The 26,895-nt window shown below is 37.6% G+C and overlaps 1 protein-coding gene across 1 annotated transcript in view; it reads left to right on the top strand.

The window, feature by feature from the left end:
- The window catches only part of LOC134492554 (F-box/LRR-repeat protein 2-like), a 55,053-nt gene extending 28,426 nt beyond the window's left edge, over positions 1-26,627 (top strand). The window contains exons 4-9 of the mRNA XM_063296712.1: positions 1,754-1,831; positions 10,854-11,043; positions 14,441-14,568; positions 18,790-18,906; positions 23,745-23,855; positions 26,306-26,627. Of these exons, the coding sequence (XP_063152782.1) occupies positions 1,754-1,831; positions 10,854-11,043; positions 14,441-14,568; positions 18,790-18,906; positions 23,745-23,855; positions 26,306-26,429 (748 nt within the window). The 3' untranslated portion in view covers positions 26,430-26,627. The remainder of the gene's footprint in view (positions 1-1,753; positions 1,832-10,853; positions 11,044-14,440; positions 14,569-18,789; positions 18,907-23,744; positions 23,856-26,305) is intronic.
- The last annotated feature ends 268 nt before the right edge of the window (positions 26,628-26,895 follow it).

The raw sequence follows: 26,895 nt of genomic DNA, 5'->3' as shown, positions 1-26,895 counted from the left end.
GGAGTGTGACACCTGCAACAAAAGTTGCAGTTTGGAATGCCCTGCCCTACTTTCTGCCAAGATAATTCAGTTTCACTCATTATATTGTTCTGTTCTTCTCTCAATAAGACATTAGTTAATTCATGAGCAATTTATTGTTGATTTCTCTCTCTCTCTCCTTTTCTCTTCTGTTAATCTGGGGGTTCTCCCTGATGATTCTACTTGCTCATGCCCTGGTCACCTCATGGCTTGACTACTGCATTGCTGTCTGCATGAAGCTGCCCTTGAAGACCACCAGGAAACTTCATCTGGTCCAGAATGCAGTAGCACAGGCAGTGATGGGCATACCTCAATATGCCCATGTAACATCTCTGCTTTGTGAACTGCACTGGTTGCCAGTTTGCTTCAAGGTGTTGGTTATTACCTAAAAAGCCTACATGACATAGGGCCTGGTTACTTGAGGGACTGCTTGTCTCCCACAGTATCTGCCTGGCCGATTCAATCTGGCAGGATTGGCATGCTCCAGGTTCTGTTAGTTAAACAATACCATTGATTGGAACACTGTAAGTGTGCCTTCTCTGTAGCAGTACCTGCCCTCTGGAATGAGGTCCTCATCCTGAGTTCTGGATAACCCCCACCTAGCTGGTATTTTGAAGGGCCTTGAAGATCTGGCTTTTCACCCAGGCCTTTTGCGAGGAAGAGTGAAGCCCTTTTGGGTTGTGTGCATTTGTTTCTTGTTGTTCCTGTCAGTTTTTTTTTTTGGTCATCCTTGACATCTTTATTCTTCAGTTTGGTCTATAGTCATATCTTTAAATTGTTTTTAATGTATTTATTTGTATCTACCCAGAGTCATTGGGAGTTGGGCAGCATATACATTTAATAAATAAATAAACAATAATAATAATGTCTGCTGATAACAACCCTCCTTTTTTTCCCCTTCAATGTCCAATTTTGGATACCTCTCTATTGGCATTCATCATCTGAGATGAGGGAATGATAGGATAAAAAATGGAAGATGTCTAAGTCTATAGTGTGAATACGTTTGGTGAAAATTACAAGCATCCTTTCTGATTTTGCTAACTCTATTTAATCCAGTAAAAGAACTGCTTATATTTTATTAAGGTGCAATATCAAGTTATGGAATTTAAGCTGTGCTCTCTTGGTACTTACTTCAGAGGAAGCCTATTGAACAAGGTGGAACCAACTTCTAAATAGACATACCTGCTTGGTTAATTAAAACTTTGGTTAAAGCTGGTTGAATTCATGTATTGGGCTCTAAGCCAGGATTTTTTAAAATCCTATTTTTTGAAAAAAGTTATGTTGGTCTGATTCACACATATTATGAAATCATAATGGGTGCCCTAAATGTGTTAAGGTGAAAACAAACCACATTATGATTTAGCATGTTTCTTTAATGTAGCTGCAATCTCCTAAGGTCAGTATTCATATTATTTCATTTACTATAAAAAAATAGATCAGTACAGGTGCCTATATTTAAGACCACATCTTATGTTATATTTTCCTAATCAAAACATTCTCATTGTAAGAAAATCTGTTATTTTTATACAAGAAAATACTTGTATAAAACTACAGAGAGTTAAGAGGATTGACATGAAAAGAATTCTTGTGCATAAATAGATGTGTGAATTCACTCCTCAGTTTTCCTACAATAAGAAAGACAACATCTATAATACAAGAAGCAGGCTCAAATCAACTAAACTGCATATCACTTTATTATATGAAAAAATTAAAGTAATTGCTACTGTTTCTTTAGTTTACAGTGTTTTTCTGCTAATGGATGCCAGATTACCAATGATTCAATAATTTCCTTAATTGGAAAGCATGGAAAAAGGTAATGTATATAGTAACTGAAATTGTGAATCAAAATACAGTACGAGCTGGTTGCATCATCACTGCTTTAATTTAGAAGGGTTCACAAGTGTGGGTTGTTTTTTTTCAATTTCTGTAAGACTTGGACTTATTTTTTGTTGGCAAAATCACAATAAATATAAAAATAATTTTTCTAATGTGTGCCAGTGATTAACTATGCTTGGCAATTGTACTTGAGGACAAAGAAGTCAGATCCATGAATTGAAATCCAGAATTTAAGAAGTTCTCCCCAATGGATAATTAGGCAACCCCCCCCAACTTTCTAATTGAGTCCAGACCCTTGCAGGATTCTAAATGAAAACATCCTTGACAGATGACTGTTTAGCCTTTATTTGAATACATCTAGCGAAGGACAGCCCACTACCTCACTGTGTAATTGGTTCACTTAACGAACTTTTCTGATCATTTGGAAGGGGTCTCCCACCCCAATTCAGTGGAATTTATCATCTTTTAACTTAAATCCATTATTCACATCCTGTCATGGTTAGTATCAAGGATACCTGATACTGAACTCTTAATGTACAGTACAGTACAGTACAGTACTAATGTACAGTATCCTAATAATCCATTGGGGAGATTAGAATGTAATTCTAATTTAAATTAGAAATTTCCTGGACATTTCCTGGATCATGCTTAAGTGTGTCTCCCAACATGTGTAAGGTAATTAAAAAAAACCCTTTCACATTTACTTCATGCCTCTTTGAAAGTTCTACAATGTGTTTTTGTATAACATAATACACATCTTTTCTCTGTGCTTGTGTTGTGATAGTGGACATCAGCAGCAATGTTACTTTTGATCATTCCTCTACATATTTTAATCCAGATATTATTTTTAGTATCACTATGTTCACTCCTTGGATTTCTGAGGAAGTATGAATATTTTTAACATACAGGTCTATTTATATGTCTGTTGTTTCCTTTTGAATAAATTGTGTCCTTCAGTTATTCTCTTCTAGTTGTAGAAATCATCTGACCTAGGTTTCCATTATTTTTAATTTGCTTTCCTTTACTAAGTACATCTCATTTTATTTTCCATGCTCTGAACATTAGTACATAGATCAAGGTCATGACCCTTTCTAAAATGATGTTCTTTCTGATTTTTCATTAAGTAGTTTCAGAGGCCCTGTTATAGCAACAGCAACACCCCTTCTGCCTTCTACAGTATACAAGTCTTTATCTCAGAGCCTTACTTCAAGGCTTTCATTTCTAACCCCCACAGGTCTCAATTTAAAACCTTCTAATTTAGCTTACTGTGCGTCAGCCATTTTTATTAATCTTTGTGAAGTGCAGTGCATGGTGTTTCAGCAGTCCATCATCTAGATAATTCAGACTGTGATCCCAGAAACTTTTCTCTCATGGGTACCATGTCATTCACCTATACTACTCTTCCGTCTTTCCAGCTGTCTTCTGTGGATTAAAAGAATGGAGGAAAAGGCTAGATAATTGAGTTCCCTTCCTTATTTTTAAATGATGATATGATTACAGCTGTATATATGTCCCCATATGTACTAGGAAAAGAAAATAATTGTCAGTCAACTTGGAAGTTCTTCTTTCAGGTTCCTGATTCTTACTCTTGATACACAGCATACCTCACAAGCTCATTGATCCTGTTGACATATCTTTGTTTCAGTTCTTCGTAACAATGGATCACTAACAATTTTTTCTCTATCTTCTTGTGGCATGCTGATGCATCCTCTCTATCTTTCAAAGATCTACTGTCCTATCTTTGTTCCAGTGTCTCTTCTTCTCTTGAAAGCTCAGACCTAGAGTCTTCTCAGAAAGCTCTTTATGAATTCCAGCAATACAGAGTGTCCCCTGTGTCTTTTGTTTCTGGTTCTCTTGCTTTTTTGATTATCTTTCTTATAGATAGTTGCTTCCATTGTCAGCAACTTTGGTAAGCACTTCCTTTATTTGATCATAAACATCTTCACTACTGTTATCAGCTGAAGTGCAACCACTTGTTGTTCCAGTCATTTCACTTTTAATTGGATACCACTAACATTTGCATACTGTAAATAAATGCCAGCTTGTTTCCAGGAAGAATCATAAACATGTCACAAGCACTACAAGTGATGACTGCAAAGCACTGCCTGTTCATCATTGCTCCAATATACAGTATTTGAACAGCACCAGAGCACATGGTTCAAACATAATGAGAATCAAGGAATGGATGCTTCCAATCTCTTTATAGCCAAGCTGGGGTAATATGGAATGGGAGGAATTTTTTCCCCATAATGCTAAACTATCTGTTTGCATTACATCCCAAACAAGCCAGTACCTTATCGGTTTAAGGAGAGCATTTCATGAACAGAATTACCAAAATAAGGTTTCATATGAAAAATGTTTGATATTCAATTTGCAAGATTTCAGGTTGTTAAAGGGTAGCATGATTTTATATACTGGAAGTCTTATTTTATGTTAATCATGTTTCCATCGTTCAAGCACTTTATGGCAATTTGAACCTGTATGTTAATTGGTTGTTTGGTTTACTTTATTGGCAAAAAGAGCTTCAATAATGCACTGTTTCTGTGCAACCTATTATAAGTCATTATTTTTTCTTAGAGGAAATGTTGTAGCTTGCATACTTTAACTAATTTTAAATTGAAGATTTCTGGTCTCAGAAGAGAAAATTAAACCTTATAAATGCATAAACACCAACCATTTATTTTTTATTTTGGTTTTTTATCACAGAATGTTTTAAGATGTTAGGTCTTGTAACAAGTACAACAAATGTACAGGGTTCACTAAAAAAAAAAGCCATAATACATTCTCCTTGATTTCTCGTCTTAATGTAATACATATATTCACTTCAAGATAGAAATCATGGTTTATTTTTTGGAACAAATCGCAAGTTGATGTGATAACTTGTTGATTTACAGACTCTGGCTTAATATCTTTGAAAACAGAATCTTACCTTATTCCTGATTTAGTCTTGGTTTTGCCCTCCATCCACAATGGCAAAAGAAATGTTGAAGATGAATCAGAAATTGGACAAACGCAATTTTGCAAGCTGTTTTTTAAAAAGTAACAGTTGCCATCAGTTATAGTTATCTTTTTTTTGCTGTTGTTTTATTGTACTTTTTGTTTCAAGATGGTGTAATTGATTTGGAAATCCACAAGACATAATATATGCATGTTAAATATAATCAATTTTAAATACCAGTATCAGTCTCTAGCTTTACCACAGACATCAAGTCCTGTTGAAAACAAATGATCTGGCAATTCTTCCATAAGGCTAATGGTTCCAGAGGAATAGTTGAAGGTATTCTATGTAGCAGTCTAGCTACAACTCAGCAAACCTGGAATTTGTCAGTGCTTGGATGGGTGCCTGGAAAGCCTGTATATTCTGCTATAAGATTTGTGAAAGAAGAAAGATGGGATAAAAATAAATGTTTTCATGAGTTAAATAACTGTGTAGCATGTTCCAAGAATAGCTCTCAGGCTCCTTCTGTAAATTGTCACTGAAAATATTTACATTTTCTTTGTCTGAAAAGAGGATGATTCCCAGATCAATTAAAAAAAAAATTGAACATAACATATATGCAATCCATTCCTTATGATGAGTACATTTTACTTATGTATTTATTACACTTATGCCCCAACTGTTTTTTGATGGCTGAAGATGGCTAATTGCTTCCTAATATGTTCCTTGCAACAACAGGTCAGTTGGTTGAGCCCCATGGATACGTGGGAAACTTGAATGCAGTAACTAAACCGCTACATATGACATATACTTCACATTAGTTGATCATGGAAATGAGTAATCTCTTACTGGAAGATAGCACATACACATAATACTGAACAAAGTTTTTAGTTGAAAAGGTAGTTATAAATATTTGACAAGTTATAACCCAATATTTGGGTTTGGTAGAGACGAGAAGGAGTGCTACTGCTGGGTTAGATCATTAGCTCTTCTTATTTTCTATTCTGTTAAGAAATCGAGATTTAACAGAATGATTCTCCAGCAGAACATAAGGCAAATATCTATCATCTCGTGATTAGAAATAGTTTATTGTATATTACTCCAAAACAGATTCTCATACCAGTTACTGGTTATAATTGGTAAGTGCTAACATGCTGTCCCCAGTTAAACGTCATTTCAAGTGAAATGAGTTAGATGCAGCTCTTTCATTAGTCCCCAGGAAGATTTAGACCACTTCACAAGTTTACCAGGAAGGCCACTCTTAACGATCCACTTGGGGATGAACAAGGGATTTAGGAGTAAGACATCCCAAAGACAATCTACACCTCCATGGCACAATTAACAAGCCATTCAGGTGTAGGGACAATGCAGCTACCCTGGAAGACATACATGGGGTCCCCTTACCAACCTTTGCCCAGACTGAAGAAGCTGCTTGGACAAGCAGCGAAATGTTTCAACCAAAAAGAGAGAAATCCAGTTGCCATGACTCAACCTACAGACAATTCCACCTGGATGACTGAGAATCTTCATCGAACTACTGTGCTATGATATTGGCAACTACCTAGACAAGTCCCTGCAGTTTTCTCAGCAACGTTTTCAGAAGTGGTTTGCCATTACAGTCTTCCTAGGACTGAGAGAGACTGGCTCAAAGTCACCCTAGCTGGCTTCATGTCTAAGGTAGAACCAGAACTCACAGTCACCTGGTTTCTAGCCCAGTGCCTTAACCACTACACCATGCTGGAACTCCATTTAGAACTTTTAACCATGAGCTAAACACTGATTTCCAGACCTGTGTTACAATTGTAGCTAATTGTGTTTCTAAGTTTAGGGTTGCATTTGAAATGAACTTGGGTAAATGAACTACTTGTTCAGATCACAAACTTCTTATTGCACAATTTAGGATCATACAAAAGAGATTAGGGAAGATCCACAGATCAGCTAGATATGACCTCACTAATATTCCGAAGGAATATGCAGTGGAGGTGAAGAATAGATTTAAGGGACTAGATTTAGTAGATAGGGTCCTGGAAGAACTATGGACAGAGGTTCGCAACATTGTTCAGGAGGCAGCAACAAAATACATCCCAAAGAGAAAACCAAGAAGGCAAAATGGCTGTTGGCTGAGACACTAGAAGTAGCCCAAGAAAGAAGGAAATCAAAAGGCAACAGCAATAGGGGGAGATATGCCCAATTAAATGCAAAATTCCAGAGGTTAGTCAGAAGAGATAAGGAATTATTTTTAAACAAGCAAGGCATGGAAGTGGAAGAAGACAATAGAATAGGAAGGACAAGAGACCTCTTCCAGAAAATTAGAAACATTGGAGGTAAATTCCAGGCCAAAATGGGTATGATCAAAAACAAAGATGGCAAGGACCTAACAGAAGAAGAAGAGGTCAAGAAAAGGTGGTAAGAATATACAGAAGACCTGTATGGATGGCATACAGGATAGCTGACAATATCAGGGATAGCTTTGACAGTGTGGTCAGTGAGTTAGAGCCAGACATCCTGAGGAGTGAGGTTGAATGGGCCTTGAGAAGCATTGCTAATAACAAGGCAGCAGGAGACAATGGCATCCCAGCTGAACTGTTCAAAATCTTGCAAGATGATGCTGTCAAGGTAATGCATGCTATATGCCAGCGAATTTGGAAAACACAAGAATGGCCATCCGATTGGAAAAAATCAACTTATATCCCCATACCAAAAAAGGGAAGCACTAAAGAATGTTCAAACTATCGAACAGTGGCACTCATTTCACATGCCAGTAAGGTAATGCTCAAGATCCTGCAAGGTAGACTTCAGCAATTCATGGAGCGAGAATTGCCAGATGTACAAGCTGGGTTTGGAAAAGGCAGAGGAACTAGGGACCAAATTGCCAAGATCCACTGGATAATGGAAAAAGCCAGGGAGTTTCAGAAAAACATCTATTTCTGTTTTATTGACTATTCTAAAGCCTTTGACTGTGTGGACCATAACAAATTGTGGCAAGTTCTTAGCGGTATGGGGATACCAAGTCATCTTGTCTGCCTCCTGAGGAATCTCTATGACGACCAAGTAGCAACGGTAAGAACAGACCACGGAACAACGGACTGGTTTAAGATTGGGAAAGGAATACAGCAGGGTTGTATACTCTCACCCTACCTATTCAACTTGTACTCAGAACACATCATGCGACGTGCTGGGCTTGAGGAATCCAAGGCTGGAGTTAAAATTGCTGGAAGAAACATTAACAATCTCAGATATGCAGATGATACCACTTTGATGGCTGAAAGCGAAGAAGAACTGAGGAGTCTTATGATGAAGGTGAAAGAAGAAAGTGCAAAAGCTGGCTTGCAGCTAAACCTCAAAAAAACCAAGATTATGGCAACCAGTTTGATTGATAACTGGCAAATAGAGGGAGAAAACATAGAGGCAGTGAAAGACTTTGTATTTCTAGGTGTGAAGATTACTGCAGATGCTGACTGCAGTCAGGAAATCAGAAGACAGTTAATCCTTGGGAGAAGAGCAATGACAAATCTCGATAAAATAGTTAAGAGCAGAGACATCACACTGACAACAAAGGCCCGCATAGTTAAAGCAATGGTGTTCCCCGTAGTAACATGGCTGTGAGAGCTGGACCATAAGGAAGGCTGAGAGAAGGAAGATAGATGTTTTGGAACTGTGGTGTTGGAGGAAAATTCTGAGAGTGCCTTGGACTGCCAGAAGATCAAACCAGTCCATCCTCCAGGAAATCAAGCCAGACTGCTCACTTGAGGGAATGATATTAAAGGCAAAACTGAAGTACTTTGGCCACATAATGAGAAGACAGGACACCCTGGAGAAGATGCTGATGCTAGGGAGAGTGGAAGGCAAAAGGAAGAGGGGCCGACCAAGGGCAAGGTGGATGGATGATATTCTAGAGATGACGGACTCGTCCCTGGGGGAGCTGGGGGTGTTGACGACCGACAGGAAGCTCTGGCGTGGGCTGGTCCATGAAGTCACAAAGAGTCGGAAGCAACTGAACGAATAAACAACAACAACAAATGAACTACTTATTTTCTTTCTGCTATGAGCAAAAGTTAATGCTGAACAAGGCACAAAATACCTTCTTGTTAAAAAGCTTGATTAGGATATGTTCGTTCTCTTGAATTCCAAAAATACATGGTCATGGTGTATCCAATTCATTCCTTGTCATAAATATATTTTGCTGTGATATATTTTGTTGTATTTATGATAAATGTTGAAGCATAGTGGAGTCTGATGACTCTGCTTGCCAATGTGCTTACATTAAGCAAATTAACTTTAAAGATAATGGAATACACCAACTGAGTGTGATAAAAGCCTAGAGTGAATTTCTGTACCAGTGCAAAAAGCAAATACATCTGCTAAATCAGCTGCAATAGAGCAAGGAAACAGAACAGAACCATTCAAGAGCTATGACTAAATAAACTAGAATCTAGATAGAATTTTCTATCTGCAGCAGCTTTGTTTTATATCTTGTTTCTGCAGACTTTCCCAAAGTATTTACTTTACAAAAATTGTTTTAATTCCTTTGTGAGTATAGCAGAATTCTCTCTGGCAAAAATTGGCCAGTATTTTGTCTCTGCTGGCTAATTCTGTGCTCTTCATTCTTTAACTGGACCCTCAAATTTGTTGCCTGACAGCTAGATTAAGCAGTGTGAGAAATTTGTGAATGCATCTGATTTTTTCTTTTTAATAGCTGTATGGATGGAAAGGTAAGTTCCTGAAATGCCTTTTAGAAAAAAATACCTCTCCAATTTTGTTCTACATTCTAGGGGGGAATGTTCGCATTGCCACTAGATAAGATATGGATTGCAATATAGATTTTTCCATTTGCTTAAAGTTAAAAGTATCTGTTCTGAAATAGTGGATCTACACATAAAAACTGTTGGCATTAACAGTTGGCACTACAATGTATCTTTCTTTCCTCAATTCTGCTTGCCACTGTCTTTAGCATGGAAAGTTTACCAAATTTTGAACATATGCTCAGGAAGTAAATGAATTATATGAGTAAGCTTCCTTGTAAACATGTTTTGTTCTTCAATACTTGCATTGGTTCAATAATCCTGATATCATAACTTGGAAAAGAATAACTGAGTGACATTTATTCAGGAAAAAACTTTAACTGACTCTCATGAAACTTGCCTCTAATTACATATGCGTAGAATTATACTGTTATTCAGTGTTCTTCTTTTGAAACCATCTAAGTTAGCTCTAGCATACAGTATTATAATTGGAATTTCACAAATTGGTGCAAATAATGTTTGTTGTCCACCAAGTGAAATGCATTTTTTGCATTAAAATGTGCATTAAAAAAGTCCTACATGCCGCTGGGGTGATTTTTGGAGGGTGGGGGGAGGAGGTTGAAGAGGTAATAAAAAACTGAAAATGCCCATTCAATTCTGCTACCTTGACTATTCCTTAGCCAAATGCGTATGTTCATTGAAGTATTCAGGATTGGAGAGAGGTCAAGAAAGACTGGTTCAACTAGAATGCTACATTTACAAGGTTGCTGGTAGAAAACAGGTCTCAAGACTTAGAATTTCAAAATGATCACTTTCCAACTTACTTCTCTCTTCTAAGCTTACTTTTATGTGGAAGTAATGGTTGATGAACACCTGCTGCATTTTATAAATAAAGGGTTTATAGTTAACAGACCTCTTGCAACTTGACTAGGATTCTTACATAAGTTGTTGTTTTCTTTTCATACAAGTAATTGCAAATTGCCAAATAAACAATTCTATATGTGCTATAGTAAATGATATAAGGAGCATATGCTTTCTGGAGTCAGCTATAATAGAAAAAAATATAGCTACTGTAATTCTACCTGCTTTGTTTATTAATTTATGAATAAGACATTTAGAGTTAGACCAAGGTATTATTATTTCAGTAATTTCCTATTTTGTTTACATATGTTGCTTTGTGTTAAAATTTGGGAGTGATGCTACCCATAAGCACTTATCTAAAAAAAAAACAACTTTGGACACAAGTATGGTTTTAATGACTGTTGAATGGCTAATACTGGAAGATGTTATTAATGTCCTTATAATATGTTCTTCTCCAGCCTTAAGAAACTGGAAATATTTGGCTGTCATGCTGTTACTGACAAATGCTTGAAATCAATTGCTATGAAGTGTCCAGGTCTAGAGGTTCTGAATATTGGCAGAGTTCACAGGATCACTCAAGACTGTTTAGTGGAAATGGTAAACTCTTTGCAAAAACTAACAAGTCTCAACATCACAGGCCTTGAAATGGTAAAAGCTGTTTATTTCACCCATTTCCCTCTTGTCTTTTTTGCTTGTGTAGAATTTATCATATTGTATATGTCAGAGGTTGACAGCTTAAAGGTGTGAATCATTAAAGGCTTTACAAGTTTCTCTGTACAGAAAAACACATCTTGAGATGTTATGTTGTTTTTTTAAAAAAACAAATCAATCTATTGGATATAAGTTTGGAAATTGAATACTAAAGTTAATAGAAACCACAAAATATTATGAAAAATGGCTACAAATTCTATAAAAATAGGTTGTAACTCAGCCACTGATGTTAAGAAGTCATTGCTGGACCCTATAGTCCTGGGCAATTATTGTCCAGTCTCCAACCTTCCTTTTTTAGGGAAGGTTGTTGAGAAGGTGCTTGGACTGGGGCTTCAGAAATCCTTGGAAGAAACAGATTATCTAGTGTATTTTTAGTTAGGTTTCAGACTGGGGCAGAATACTTGCTGATGACATCTGACAGAGGTAGAATAAGGGGCAGTGCAACCATCCTGGTTCTCTTTGATCTCTTGGCAGCTTTCAACACCAGGGATCATGGTATCCTTCTGGGCCACTTCTGACGATGATGAGTGGGGAACACTGTGCTGCTTTGGTTCTCCTCTAAGGGGTTCCAGTTGGTGTTGCCAGGGGGAGAGATCTAGCCTGAAGCCCCTGATATGTGGGGTACTGCAGGGCTCAACACCCTTGCCTCTCCTGTTTAACATCCACATTAGGCCCCTGAACCATCAGTTTGGGGTCAAATATCATCAGGATGCAGATGATACCCAGCTATACATCTCAACCCCAGGTTGATTGAATGATGGTGTCAAGGTCTTGTCCTGGCATCGGGGCTGTGAGGCTCTGGATGGGGAGGAATAGACGTAGACTCAATGTAACCAAGTCTGAATGCCTGTGTGTATTTAGGCCATCCAATCCTGGAGAATATCCACCTTTAATGCTCAGTAGGGTAGCATATCCCCAGTCAGGACTTGTGTGCAATCTGTGGGTTTTCCTGGAGTTGTAGGTGGCAGCTGCAGCTAACAAGCCTTTTGCACAGGTCCATCTTGTATACTATTTGTGTCTGTACCTTGACTGGGAGGATCTCCAGACAGTCATTCATGCCCTGGTCACCTGGCATATGAGCTGCTGCAATGTGCTCTACATCGGGCTGCCTTGAGGACCACTTGGAAGCTACAGTACAGCTGTTCCAGGATGTAGTGGCATAGGCAGTAATGGGAATGCCATGGTATGCCCATGTAATACCTTTGCTGTGTGAGCTGCACTAATTACCAATTAGCTTCTAGGTGCAATACAAGGTGCTGGTTACCACCTATACCCAGCCTGGCAATCTGAGAGATTGTCTATCTCTGGTCTGCCTGTTGGCATGCTCTGGGTCCCATTGATTAAGCAATGTTACCTGGGACCCAGGAAGTGGACCTTTTCTGTCATCACCTGCCCTCTGGAACAGAATACCCCCAGAAATCCTTGGGCTCATATTCTACTCCCATTTAAAAGGTTACTAAAAATATGACTTTTCTCCCAGGCCTAGAATGGGTGGTAAGCCTCCTAGGAGATCTTTTACACTTAATAGGCTTATTGACTAAAATATGCTAATGAAAGACTTTTAAAATTCTACATCAATTTTCCCCAACTTGGCATCCCCTCTTCTGATGCTAGGACACATACTGGATCCAGAGGATGCCAACCTGCCATTATATGGACAAAAAACATTGGAGCAAGGTGGTCTTTTAGGTATCCAGAACCCAAGTCATGCCAGGCTTTATAGGTGACTACTAAGGTCTGGATTTGCAGCTGAAAGCTAATGCAACAGATGTCACATAGGTGAACTGCAGAATGCTCATAAGATTTGTGCTGCTGCATTCTGGACCACCTGTAGCTTCTGGATGGTTGGCCACCCAGAAGGTGCTATAATCCAAATGAGAGATGACTAAGGCATAAGTGACCATGAGGCTTTCTGATCCAGGAAAGAACATACTGGTGTACCGGATGTATCTGTGCAAAGCCCCTGCTGGCCATGGCTGTCACTTGCACTTCAAGCAAGAGCCTAGAGTCCAGGAGGACCCTCAGATTACCCACAAGTTCTGTCTGAAGTAGTGCAAACCCATCCAGAACCAATTTTGAAAATCACTGGCAACGAGAGCTTCTTGTATTCACAGGTACTCAGTCTTTCTAGGGTTGAGCCTGAGCCTTTTCCTCCCAATCCAGACACTTAACAGAATCCAGGCTCCAGAACAGGGCCTCACCCACATCACCTGTTCAGCTCAGGGTGGAGATATACAGCTATGTGTCATCCATATATTGATAGGGATGATCTTGTCTGGAGTCCTCTTTCAGATGTTAAATAGAAGTGAAGATACCATTGAGCTGTAAGGAAATGTGCAAAGCAAGGGTCTCAGGCTTGTTCTCTTCTTTCTTACCAACACTGAATGGAACTGACCCCAAAGAAAGGAAGAGAAGCACTGTGATCTAGTGCTCTCCACCTTCAACTCTTGGATCCTGCTTAGAAGGATACCATGATCAATGCAACTGAAAGCTGCTGAAGGATCAAGTAAGATCAGGAGAGTCATACCACTTCTGTCCTTGTCCTGTCAGAGGCCATCCACAAGTGCAATCAATGCTGTCTCAGTACTGTACCCAGGCCTGAATCCTGACTGAAAAGGGGTCAGATAATTTGCTTTCTCCAGGGTCCTCTGGAGTTGTAGGCCTACCACTTTCTCCACAACCATCCCCCAAAAGGGAAGATTGAAGATCGTATGAAAATTATCCAGCACTCCTGGTTCAAATGATGGCTTCTTGAGGAGAGATTTACCATCCAGATTGAACCTACTTCATCTCAGGAAGAATTTACCACTGCCCAAGTCCAGGTGCTGGTCGGCTTCCTGGTGGCCTTAACCAATAAGAAGAAACAAAGTTCCAACTATAGGTGGTTGTACTTACAACTCTGAGGACACTATTTGATGCCTAGATTATTTTTCACAGTCACCAATTGGATGTTCTTATTTACTCTGCTTCTCTAAAAGGATCTGGGTTCCCTTTTGCTTTATAAGAATCTGGGGCAATCCTAGAATACCTGCCAGCAATTGGTATCCTAGGAGAACCTTCTAATCACTGCTTCCACCCCCATAGAATATAGCACAGAATAGTAGAACCCTGGATTTATACATAAAGCTATCAAAAGAGTTATGGGAAAAATGTCTGCCAATATGTATATTGAACATTAATCTATAAATACTTAGTGTTTTGATATACTGGAGCTGGTTTCCTTACTGTCCTGGGAATAAGGAACTTGACTGGCAATGAGTAGTTCTGTTCTATTTTTAAAAAACACTCTTCCATATCTTCTTATTTCCTGCTTTTCTCTTGTCCTGGGCTGCAGATGAGGGATTGTCTAGTACATTGTATTCTGATGAAGTGTCCTAAACTGGAATGTTTGGTTCTTAATTCATGTGCTCACATAACTGACATCAGTCTAATTGAAATTAGCACTTACTTGCCAATGATCAGGTAAGATAATTTATTGGAAATGCATTTGTCCTTGAATTTATTTATATATTTTGGTATTATTTAAATAATTTTCAGTGACGTTACATCCTGGGTTTTGCCTTGCTGTTTGTGGCATTTGCAGGATAGCTGGCCTCCAAATGCATAAAATAAAAAGCACTTGAAGCTGCACTAACAAGTGCTGTTTCTGTGGCAACCACTTAAACTTTTGTTGCCCTGTCAAATGTGTATGATTTTAAAAAGTAAAATTTAAAAGTACATTATAGTCTTAACATTCTGACATCTTTAAAAAAAATAAAGATGGAAACTTTAATTATAGTTAAAGCTGAAGTAGTCTCAGAGTTATGGAGTTATGGTTACTACTGATCACAGTTTAGACTGGAAGAAGGAACAAAGAAACATGTATACAATAAATGAAGTATGGGTTAAGCAGGATAGCTTGTTCTTAAAATTATTTCTAATCTGTTAAATAAAGAGATAAGAAATACTATAGCTGCACCATCTCTGCCTCCCCCCAAAAGTGTAATGGCTATCTTGCTTTGGATAAAAAGGTTGTTGTTTTTCTTTATTTCATTAAAATTTTGGACATCAGTATCTTGATGGTTCTTTTGCCATCACTGCAAGTCATGCCGTGAACCTATCTTCTTCTGCATTTCCTCCCAAGACTACATACTTTGCCTTTTTTAAATGTTGCCTTGCTCATGGTTTGCTATCACAAGGGTAGGAAGGGGAAATTACACATGAGAGGGAAATGGAGCACATTATCCTGTGATCCACTCCTAATGTTTTACCAAGTTTAAGACATCAAGAGCATTATCTATCCTTTGTTTGCTGTGGTGAATGATGATTCCATAGTAGCACAAGTTAGATTTATCTGGGTTATTCAGCAGTGCCTCATTACAATATTTCTGTATCACATGTTTGAATTTCCTGCACTGACATATCAGAATAGTCCAGAGCTGAGATATATTTTGACAGGTCGAGAAGATTCATTTCCATTTTACATGCCTACACAACAAACCATTATTTATCTCAGTTCCTTTTAGTCAGCATCCAGGAACATTTATTTTTATTATATTTCTCTGGATCATATTTCCCCAGACTAGAAACATAAATTTTATCAATTGTCTAGCCCTTTTTTCCCCCAGAGTGGGAGCTAATAACAACAGATTGTTGGATGTTTTTTTTAAGTGAGTCAAAGGTTACCTTCACCACCATCTCTACCATGTTTCATTGAACTCTTCCCATCTGTGGCACTCCACATCTAAGTGCAGTTTCTCATGGTCAAGGGACTGATTTCCTTACAAGAATAGATTCAGAGGTTTTATTTCCTCTATTTTACAATTCTAAAACCTTTATCTGGGGTGAGCCATCAACAAATCTCTTCAAACACCAGGAACCATCCACTGTTACATTTTTGGCACCAGAGTAAGTTTAGGGGGTGCTTTTTAAGGAATGACCTTTTTCTTTGATTCAGATGAGTACTATATGAATTCCCACTGTTTCCACTGATCACAAGAGATGCCACAATATTAATCAGAACTGATCAAATCTCAGTTTAATTCATAGTTACTCCAGCACCTTACAACTGCTTGACTCATCATCTCCCCTTGAATCCATCCTTCTTCACAGTAAATCACAGAGCTGTCTACCAGTTAGATCAGCATGTAAAATCAACAGAAGCCAACAATAGATGACTTGACCACTGTTTTACAGATGGTAAAAAAGCCATCCATGTGTAAATTGTATTAAGCAAAGTAGCAAGTATTCTCAGGTTTTAGAGTATATTTGCTACTGTTTCATTGTGCCAAAGGGTTGATGTCTTGTGTGTTTCATGCTTCAGTTGAGCATTCATTGTGATCACAACCTCTCACAAAGCATTTTGTTCAAAGAACTCACTAATCTTTATTTTCCTAAGTTGCCTATATCTCTATGGAACATTTTAGAACTCTTCTCTTCTTGGTGGTCCATTCCTTTGAGCCTCTGGCTACATAGGACTTAAATCCTCTAAGCATGGAATGGCCTTCTGGTTGGCTTTTACTATTATGTAATACGCAAATGACTCAGTGGTTCTTAGGCTGGATACACCATTTATAACTTTCCATATTAATAGGGTGTGCCCAGATGTTCACAAAATAATTTTATGTTTTCTTAAAAATCAGGACATTATACTGCCATTTTTCTTTTGCTTGAATGGCAGTGTTTGTGTGTGAATCCCAATGTGTTGCTACTCAAGAGAGTCTTGGCATTTTATCTGGATAGGGCTCACAAAAACAGCATTTACTTGTGCATTATGGACAATCAAAAAGAGGCTTTTCCAGTTTCTTCTTAGAAGACTGCCCACAGGGTGACACAGACTATCCTTGTCTGTAAATTTTCAAAGATGTACTGTACCTAGTTCAGTGTGATCCCATTCTATAAAAGCAAGCGCCATGTCAACAGCTGCTTTGGGGAATGTATCATTATTGACGTTTATGATTGCTGAGACTTAGCCTTAACTATCAGGTTTATTCAGCCCTGACTTCTGAATACTCAAGTCAGACTAGATACTGTATTTGGGCAGACAGTACTCGTCTTCATTGGCAGTCTTTACCGCAACTGGTGAATTAAGATTTATAATCATCTATTCATGTGATACACAGAGACTGCAATGAAAAACAAGTTGCTTATATGTAACTGTGGTTCTTTAGGTAGTCATCTGTGCATTCACATAATCCTCCTTCCTCACCATACAGGCACACCAATCTGTAAATGGGAGATCATTCCACCATTTTAAAAGATCTGTAGTAAATACTAAGGCACAAGAACGCATATGCATGAATGCATAAATTACTATTTGAACCATAGTTACAGATTTAAAAAAAACAACTGTATATCTGGAAATCTGCAAGACTGATAGGTATATCTAGAGTGAATTTTGTGGAGCCATTGATCTTGTTCCTAAAATGGATTCTATTAACACCTTAAGTAGCATAAAATTAATACTGACATTCTTCTGGCTGTTTGCCAATTAAAGTCTTACATTATTAGGCTTATAACAATGACTTTAAAACATGAAGAAAAAACATTTATGCTAATATTTGAATGTTTTATTTATTTAATGTCTTGATAAGATGACTTGTTCAATATATTTGGGCTGAAGACAAGAGCATCATAATTTCAAATGTTATCTTTTAGTTGGTCAGTTAACATACCATGAAGTAATAATACAGTTGAAAATTATGCATTTCTTTGAAGATGCTTTAGAACATGCTTTAGCACTGGAGTTGGGTGGCCAATAAATTTAAACAACAACAACAACAACACATGTCAATGGCAACACCCACAGATTTCTGTACAAAAAGTACACATGAAGCTAAGCTTCTATATTTTCAGTTTTTAAAATGTTATTATGCAAACTAATAAAAAGTACAAATGAATACAATAGCAGTAAAGCATTGAAACAATTATAAAATTGATAATCAAGGGAATAAAAGAACAAAAAAAGAGCTGGAAATTATGAGCAGAACAATTCTGAAAACTTTGTCCATGTTGCTGAAAAATCTCCTCTGCCACTTTGTTGAAAAAAGAGTAATTCAAATGCTGACAAGCCAAATGTATCAACAGTTTATCTCCTAATTGGTCAGTTAGTTAACTAATGTACCATGTAGGATGTAGCTGTAATACCATTGAAAATCATGCATTTCCTAGAAGAGGCTTGAGAGCAGGACTAAGATTTTATTGTATCAAAGGTAATACTCGTAGATTTCTGTACAAGGATTGCAAATGAAGCTAATTTTGTATACCATCATATTTAGGAAGAGGCAAAAAAACAGAGGGAGAGATTATTTCTTAATGTCTGGGCCTTCGGGCTGCAACTCAGGATGATAACCAGGCCAGAGGAAGGTATTAAGAATTGTCCTAAACCAGATTGGTTACTCCTCTCCGGAATAACCTAGGTGTGATAGCAGATAGCAAATCTTGTTCAGTCACTGACAGATCAATATAAGAAAAACTAAAAGCATTCTAGATGTGGAGACTAGGAAGCTGAATAAAAAAGCAATAGAATGGCTAGTTGGTGCAATGGCATCCTAAATGTTTATTTGCTGGTTATACTCTATTAGGAGATGAGACTGTAATCATTTATCATGTACAATTGGAGATACCACATCTATTTCAAATGTCTTTTCCCCAATCTACATAGCCAGTTTCTGTGTCACGTTACTGCCTTTTAAATCCCTACAGGTACCTTGATGTTAATGGATGTAAATATGTGACTGATACTGGAGTTCAAGCTTTGACAGGGAATTGCCATAAACTTTCTTATCTTGATTTGAGTTCCACAGCAACAAGCAAAAGAGGGTAAGATGTTTGGTGAAATTGTGCATGATTTTTTTAAGGAAATAGGCAACAAAAATGAAGTCTGATCTTACAGCTCTATTTAATATTAACTATATTGTCAGTGCAAGCAGTGACATAATCCTATCATTGATTAGAAACTGTTTTAAGTCTCGTCACATGGTTATAGGAAGGTGAGGGTATAAAGGAATGAATGAAGTCTTTGAATAGGACTGCTTCTTGTTAGTGCACGGAGAAATATTTACAAATTACTTAATTTTCCTAACAATATAATGTGATCCAAATGTATCTTGCTATAAATGTGCAAAACAGAGGAGTGAATTGTGAATTTCCATATATCAAGAACTGACGATGAGCATCTACATAGTGTCATTGTATTTGAAATTCAAATTAGTACACTATGTCTTGGAGTTATTTGTGTGGCAAAGTGGGCTTCTACCAACTTCCTTCCAAAATAGTAAGTAGCTTTAGCTCTCTGAAGGAAGAACTGTAGTGTAGCTGTAGCTACTCCTGAGTGTATCATAAAGAGGAGACAGACTCAGGATCAGTGTGAGTTGTTCGGGCAATGAATGCATTCATATATTATTATGTTTTTATCCTGCTATGTATATGTATATGTATATGCATATGCATATGCACATGCACATGCACATGCACATGCACATGCACATGCACATGCACATGCACATGCACAGTATATGTATATGTATATGTATATGTATATGTATATGTATATGTAGTCAACTCAGGGCAGTGAACATATTTAACACTCCTGTCTTCTGTTTTCCTCACAACAACCCTGTGAGTTGGGTTGGGCTGAGAGAATGTTGCTGGGCTAAAGTCACTCAGCTGGCTTTCACACCAAAGTCACAATCTCCTGGTTTTTAGGCCAGCACCTTAACCACTACACCAACTCAAGAGTTAGACATTTAGAAGAACCTTCACACAGAAAATAAGCTAATGGCTTATTAACAAGACAGAGGCACATCCAGTCACTTTTTGATATGGTCATCCCACTTTCCCCAGTGGTGAAAGGTTTGGATGTGCAATGCTTATCTCAGTTTAATAGCCTTTGGAAGCAAGTTACTTGGGGCTAATTGTGTTCTGTAATTACTTTATTTAGAAATAGATAAATAGATTGCTTGTGAATGAAAACAGACCACTCATTCCCAAAGATAGCTAAATCTGTTGCTCAGTATCAGAAGCCTATGAAGAAAAGTCAGCAGGGCAAAATGTGAAAGGTGAAAGCTCCCCTGTGCAAGCACCAAGTCATGTCTGACCCTTTGGGGGGACGCCGCTTTCGCGACGTTTTCTTGGCAGACTATAGCAGGGTGGTTTGCCATTGCCTTCCCCAGTCGTCACCTTCCCCAGCAAGCTGGGTACTCATTTTACCAGCAAAATACTCTTAGCTTATTGAAGTCTGTGTTCTGTTCCCTGTTTTTCTCTTCCTCAGAATTAGAGCCTTTTATTGTTTCCCTCCATACAAGAGTCTTATCTAGCATTATTCTTAGAAAAACAGGTTTTGTACTGCATTTAGATATAAGCTCATACTGAATAAAAATACTGAATATTAAATAATGTGAGTCTGTATGCTTGACTCCTTTTGCCCCATTCAGAGGACTCTTAAACACTATCTAATTGGTTGCTGTAGAAACACATAATCAGAATTTCTCAAACTATTAATGTTTCTTTTTTGATCTGAACTTCTGACCATGTAATGCCTGTATGAAACTTATGGAGACAGAACTATTCACAGAAGTTTGATAGGAAACTTGGGAAACTTTGTCATGAATATAGTACAAGCTGGGCAGAAAAATTACTTGAATCATGTAGATTTGAATTGACCTGTAGTGCCAGTTAATCTTAAAAAGTGTATTACTAGATTAATTCAAGTAAATGTTGGTTTTTAGAAGGCTTGTGGATAGTAATTCAGTTCCTAAGTGATTAAAAAGGCAATTTTTTTGTCTGCTGGTTTTCAGGCAAAACTGGAGTTCCATGGCCTTAGGGTTAGTTTCAGAGAGTGAAACCTGAGCAACTGACACAGCCTTTCATGTGCCTTTTGAAAAGCAGTTAGAATATTTTTAATCAGTGATTATCTACATTTGAAAGGAAGGTGTTTTCTCCCATTCTGTAATTGGACAGTGTGCATCAGCAGTTACAAGGACAGTTTGCCCATATAATGATTTTCAACATCAGTGAATCTTTTCAGAAACTGAGGGTCTGATAATTAAGATACAGAGTGGAGAGTAGACCAAAGAGCTTTTCCCAGTACATTTTCAAATTCCCTTCCTGAGTTGTAAAACAAGCTCTGTATTCTAGGTAGCTATGGTAACACTGCCATAATTGAGATTCTCAGATTCCTTATGCATTCCTGTATTGCTTAACTGAACTTTATCTGATTGGTTTGACTTATCTTTTGTTATTTCCAGCTCTTCCTTATATGACTAATTTTCTCCTATGACCTATTAAATGCCACTGCACTAGGAGATGTCCTTATTGCAATGATGTAGATTGTAGCACAATGTTATTACAGTAGCTTTGATGATCTTTGCAATATCCTTGGCTTCCGCTGACAGTCAGCGGAACACACTTTGAAAGGTTTTCAAAATTTATTTTCATATACATCCATCATTTTCTGTGATGAAGCTCATATGTAAGTGATTCCCTCATCATTTAGACCAGGGGTAGGGAATTTGATGTCCCCAAATATTCTGAACTTCAAATTAGCTTTGCTCGGTTTCTCATTTTATCAGTAGCAAGTTTTGACTGGCATCAGTCTGTGAATTTGGTAAAAGTCTGCAAGAAAATTCATACAGTACACAGTATAGTATACTGTATACTTCTGATATGGAGATTTTTGTATCCATTTACCTAGCATGCAGACTTTTTGCAAGCATTTTCCTAAAACACATTTTTTTGTAAAAGGTTTCACCTTTTTCTTAAATAACATATGCACTTTTTTCTTAAAATACATTGATTTCAAATTCTGAAGAGTGCCAAAGTTGGTTGATACAGAGATTTGGGAGATGCAGATATTAAATTCACGTAACATTATGATGGATTATCTTTTAACCATTCTTACTGCTAAGAATACTACATCAGTCAAGGGTAAATACTGTATCACTCCAATGTAACAATTGCATGAATTGTAGTGTATGGGCAGAGTCCAGGCACATTATTTTTCCTGTCCACTATAGAGTTAGATAGAGGGACGCGGTGGCGCTGCGGGTTAAACCGCTGAGCTGTCGATCGGAAGGTCGGCGGTTCGAAACCGCGCGGCGGGGTGAGCGCCCGTTGCTCGTCCCAGCTCCTGCACACCAAGCAGTTCGAAAACATGCAAATGTGAGTAGATTAATTGGTACCGCTTCGGCGGGAAGGTAACGGCGTTCCGTGAGTCGTGCTGGCCACATGACCCGGAAGTGTCTATGACAACGCCGGCTCCAAGGCTTTGAAACGGAGATGAGCACCGCCCCCTAGAGTCGGACACGACTGGACTTTACGTCAAGGGAAACCTTTACCTTTACCTTTATAGAGTTAGATAAAAATAGTTGTAGGCAAAGTGTAGCCCCCACTCCACCCCTTTGGCCCAACTATATTTCAATGCATCCTATGAATCCTTAAGTAAACAGAAGCTGACATAACCTTACGTGATAAAAAACATACAGTATCTTTCTGCAGTTTTGAATATATATGAGATTTCTACTAGTTAAAAGAATGTTCACCTTTTCAATGACTCTGTACCTTTTAAGGGTAACATGATATGTATAAAAGATCCTTTTTCTGACTTAACAGATGTAAAAGGTTAAAGGTCCCCTGTGCAAGCACTGAATCATGTCTGACCCTTTGGGGGGACGCCGCTTCTGCGATGTTTCCTTGGCAGACTATAGCGGGGTGGTTTGCCATGGCCTCGTTATAAATTAAGGGGTTTTCCTCCACATATTACCATTAAAGATAAAGAAACAGAACTGTATGACAAGATGGAAATGATGCCCACTTCACGTTATGTTTACTCAGTTACTGTATTCAGTGTCCAGGGATGCAATTAGAAGCATGGAAGAGACAGCTATAGGTGCTGTCAGAATATCATCTTACTCCTTCTGTACTGCTCACAACAGCCACATCATAGGCAAGGCCTAGAATCATTTAGGATAGAGAATCTCTTCTGCGGCATCACTGCGTCCAATCAACATCGGTAAACGCCTGCTTATTTTGCTGGCTTGTGATGGTGGATGAAACAGTACTTTACTTCTTCGATGGCCAGCCATCACACCTATCAATAGTAATGCAGAAATTGGCTTATAGGAGCCCCTTTCTCAGCTGCTCTCAGTGGGTAGGAACAAAAGTGGGAGGGATTGGCTAGCAACAGAGGAGAAGCATTACTTTTTGATCTGTTCTGGGATCCAGAGTTGCAATGAAATGCCAAGGAAGGAGAAGAGGAAACAGAGGCAGGGCCGCAGGATCACCCAGGTAGCAGAGCTCTTCTTCCATCATCTTAATTCACTAGGGTCTTCTAGGGAGGAGTAAGCCTATGAGGGAATCCCCACAAAAGGTCTCTAACTCAGCCTTCTAAAGATCCTCAAGCAATTTATAACTTAAACCCTGTCTCAGCATAACTTACTTATAGTCTAATACAGATGAAAATTGTATAGAAAGTGACACAGGAACGTGAAATAATTAGAGAAAACAAGACTGTTCCCTTTAGCATGCCACTGCAATTGTTCATGATTAAGGACACAGACCCCACCAATACTGTACAAACAGTGTATCCAAAATAGTTGACTAATGATCTCCTTTTCAAATCTTATAGTAAAAGCGTAATGTAACTTGTTCTTGGATTTCAGGGTTTGTTTGTTGGCTAATTTCTGCTTTAGTACCCTAGAATGTCTGAAGCTTAGTTTCTGCAGGAATATCTCTCTAGATGCAGTTGCAAAATTATGTAAAAACTGCAAAAGGTGAGTGTAATTTAAACTGTGATGCTAAATTCTATATAAAATTCAGATCATTTCATTTCAGTGATTTGTTAATAAGCAGGTTGGGCTTGTTTTAACTATTGAAATGGAATTGTAAGGACAGATATGCTGGTGCCCTCCATATATTATGTCAGGAAACTTGGGATTTATAAATGCTGTCACTTAGTCCTTTGTGTTTGAGATGTTTAAAATAATAAAAAAGAAATTGCCAAGGATATGACCAAGATTTATTATACTATTATGCATAGTATGGAAAAAAAAGAATAGGATCCCTGTCTTCCGTAATATTAGCACATTCAGAAGACAAAGTAGTTTTTAGTGAGCCCATAATTAATGAAATTTGCTGTTTCAATGTGTGATAATGTCATTAATTTTAATTGTTTGAATAAGGGTTTAGACAAATTCATGGTAGAATATATTGATCTGATGTTCAAGGGTAAGTGCCAATGCCTCTTTAGAAATAAATGACATCCACGCACAAGGGTGAGATATGGGAACTTAATTTTTTTTAAAAAATAAAACCTAATGAGAGAACAAAGCAAATTAAAAATGACAAGCCTAATCAAGATTAGAAATGGAGGGGCAATGCACTGGAATATCCAGGAAAAGTGTGTGGAGAAGCGCTGGAACACTTAACAGGAATGCTCCACACTATATTTTATTGTATGCCCTCCTGTGTTAAATAGCTAAATCAGAGATTTAGCTAAATCAGAGATTTAACCTTTAGGGGCCATTGAGCACACATGGAATTTGGAGACATTGTTTTGGACATTTCTTACAAAATGCCTGACATAGGGAGCAGGACCAATCACAAAATACTCATTTACCAGAATTTATACTTGTGAGGTTGCTACTCATTACCACATCAGGGATCCCAGAATATTCTCTATCTCCTCACCATCTTTCCTTTTTCTTTTCCTAGATAGATGGGCCTACTTTTAAATGTACCATTTGTGTCATCCTAAGTATATATGGGGCCCAAGCATTCTTGCAAATAAAGATTTTTCTTGGGACTGGCACTTTATTCTGCAGAAACTTTCTGTTAGCTTTAGAAAAAATTAAGCAGCATTTTGAAACAGGAGAGAATGGAGCCTGCTCCCTGTTCAAGCATTTACTCAGTGCATGGACCTTTTTCCTGACACATGAGAGAAAAAGATTTGTACTCCTAGACAGCCTAAATCTGTTAGATAAACAGATTTAACTATTTCAGTAGATGTCACCAACTATACTAATTAGAGCCTCATATTTTTATAGCTCAAGTTACGCTAAATTAATATACAGAGGGTGTGGTTATGATTCTTTTGTTTTTAAGTTTAAGATGGTGATTTTATTGGTGCATATCAGGACGAAGTGATGAGAAATCTAACTGTAATTGATTCATTTATAAAATATCATTGAAATAGGTGGATGGGAACAACCAGTATTCTTTATTAACATAAGGTTGTAGATGTTAGAAATAGAGTAGGGAGTAAAGTAAATATTTATGCTAATAAAGAAAAAGGGCAACAGAAACAATGCCAGGGATATTCTATGGCTTCACATGTTGAGAAGTTTCAATCCCCATTGAGCTAACTCTAGGAACTGGTCCACATATTAGCAAGGTAGCCAGATGGGTAAAACCTGAAATAAAGGGTAAGAAGGAGTTTGTAGCCTGTACAATATCCTGGCTAAGCCTAAAAACGGGACTGCTCAACTCTTGTAACTTTAGGATATTTGTAAAGGTATGACTTTTTTTGCAAATTATTTGATTGAAGACATTATTAATTTTAAGCCTTGTTTAAGCTGCAGAGCTTAATTTTTGCAAGACAAGATCCAAAACAATTATCTGTGTTTACACACTTGCCTTAAGAATTGGTGTATGCTCAGATGTGATTTAGTGTACATGCTATGGGATGTAATAATACATTCAGGTATATTATAGTATGGGATGTTATAATATATTCAGGAGCAATTAGCTTCCAATGTCTTTTATTGTTTGTTTTATTTTGTAGTTTTAGTCAAATAACCTTTAGCCTCTTTTCAAATAAATGCATGACTCCACTTAAAACTTCCTTGTTGAATACATTCTTTAGAGATACTGTAATGCTAACTGACTCTTCATTCTTTATGTTATGTGGCTGTTTGCTAGGAATAAGGGCAAAATTAAAACTGTAGGTTCGGTTTAATTGTAGAAACATGTCCAGTGTCTCCCATTTGTAGTGCTTCACATTTGAAGTCTTTTTAATAAACATGGTAAGAATATCGATCTGTATAGGGCATTATGAATTATGTATGTTGCAGTACTCATATTCTCCACAATGTATTTTACAGTAAAGAAACACCTGTATTATTATAAAAAAGCAGCTGAGTTTCAGGGCCCTAATTGTGATTGCCTGACAATTTGGCAATTGCAAATCTATTATTTTACTGATGTTCTGTTTTCATTCCAACAGACTAAGAATGCTTCATTTATATGGTTGCCGTTTTATACCTGATTTGGAATCCATTAAAAAAGTTAATAAAACTGTTAAAATATTTCATGACCTGCCAGTTGCAACAGTGAAGTTACCTGAGTGAGACCTCTGCCAAATCTTTCAGCAATTGCCTAATGAATACTTAAAGAGTTTGAGTAAGGTTTTTTTTGTGGCCAAAATGTAGAAACTTACCTTTCTCAGATACTTCCTATTTGTGTTACTTTCTTCATCGTATGTGGAATAGTCAAAATGAAGAAAATCTTGTTAGAGCTGTTTTTAAAAGATACGCTGTACATATTTTCAAACTACAGTATGTTAAATCATAATACATTTAGAAGGAATGGTAATGTATATGAAAAATGAGTTATATATGCCTATTCAAATTTGTCTACTTATTTAGCTCAGGCACAAACTTTCCTTACTTCCAAGCTCAGTATCCAAACCTAGTTATTATAGGTGTTGAAATAGAACTGCTGGATAATTCCAGGTCTAGTTTTGCAAGGCTGGAAAGTAGGTCCAAGCAAACAAAGTTAAGATCTTTTCTAAATAAAAGCTTATTTTAAAATTAT

The sequence above is a fragment of the Candoia aspera genome, chromosome 2 (assembly GCF_035149785.1).
Source record: "Candoia aspera isolate rCanAsp1 chromosome 2, rCanAsp1.hap2, whole genome shotgun sequence".
Lineage (NCBI taxonomy): Eukaryota > Metazoa > Chordata > Lepidosauria > Squamata > Boidae > Candoia > Candoia aspera.
Note: the sequence above shows the minus strand (reverse complement) of the source record. Positions and strands in the feature narration are given on the sequence as shown.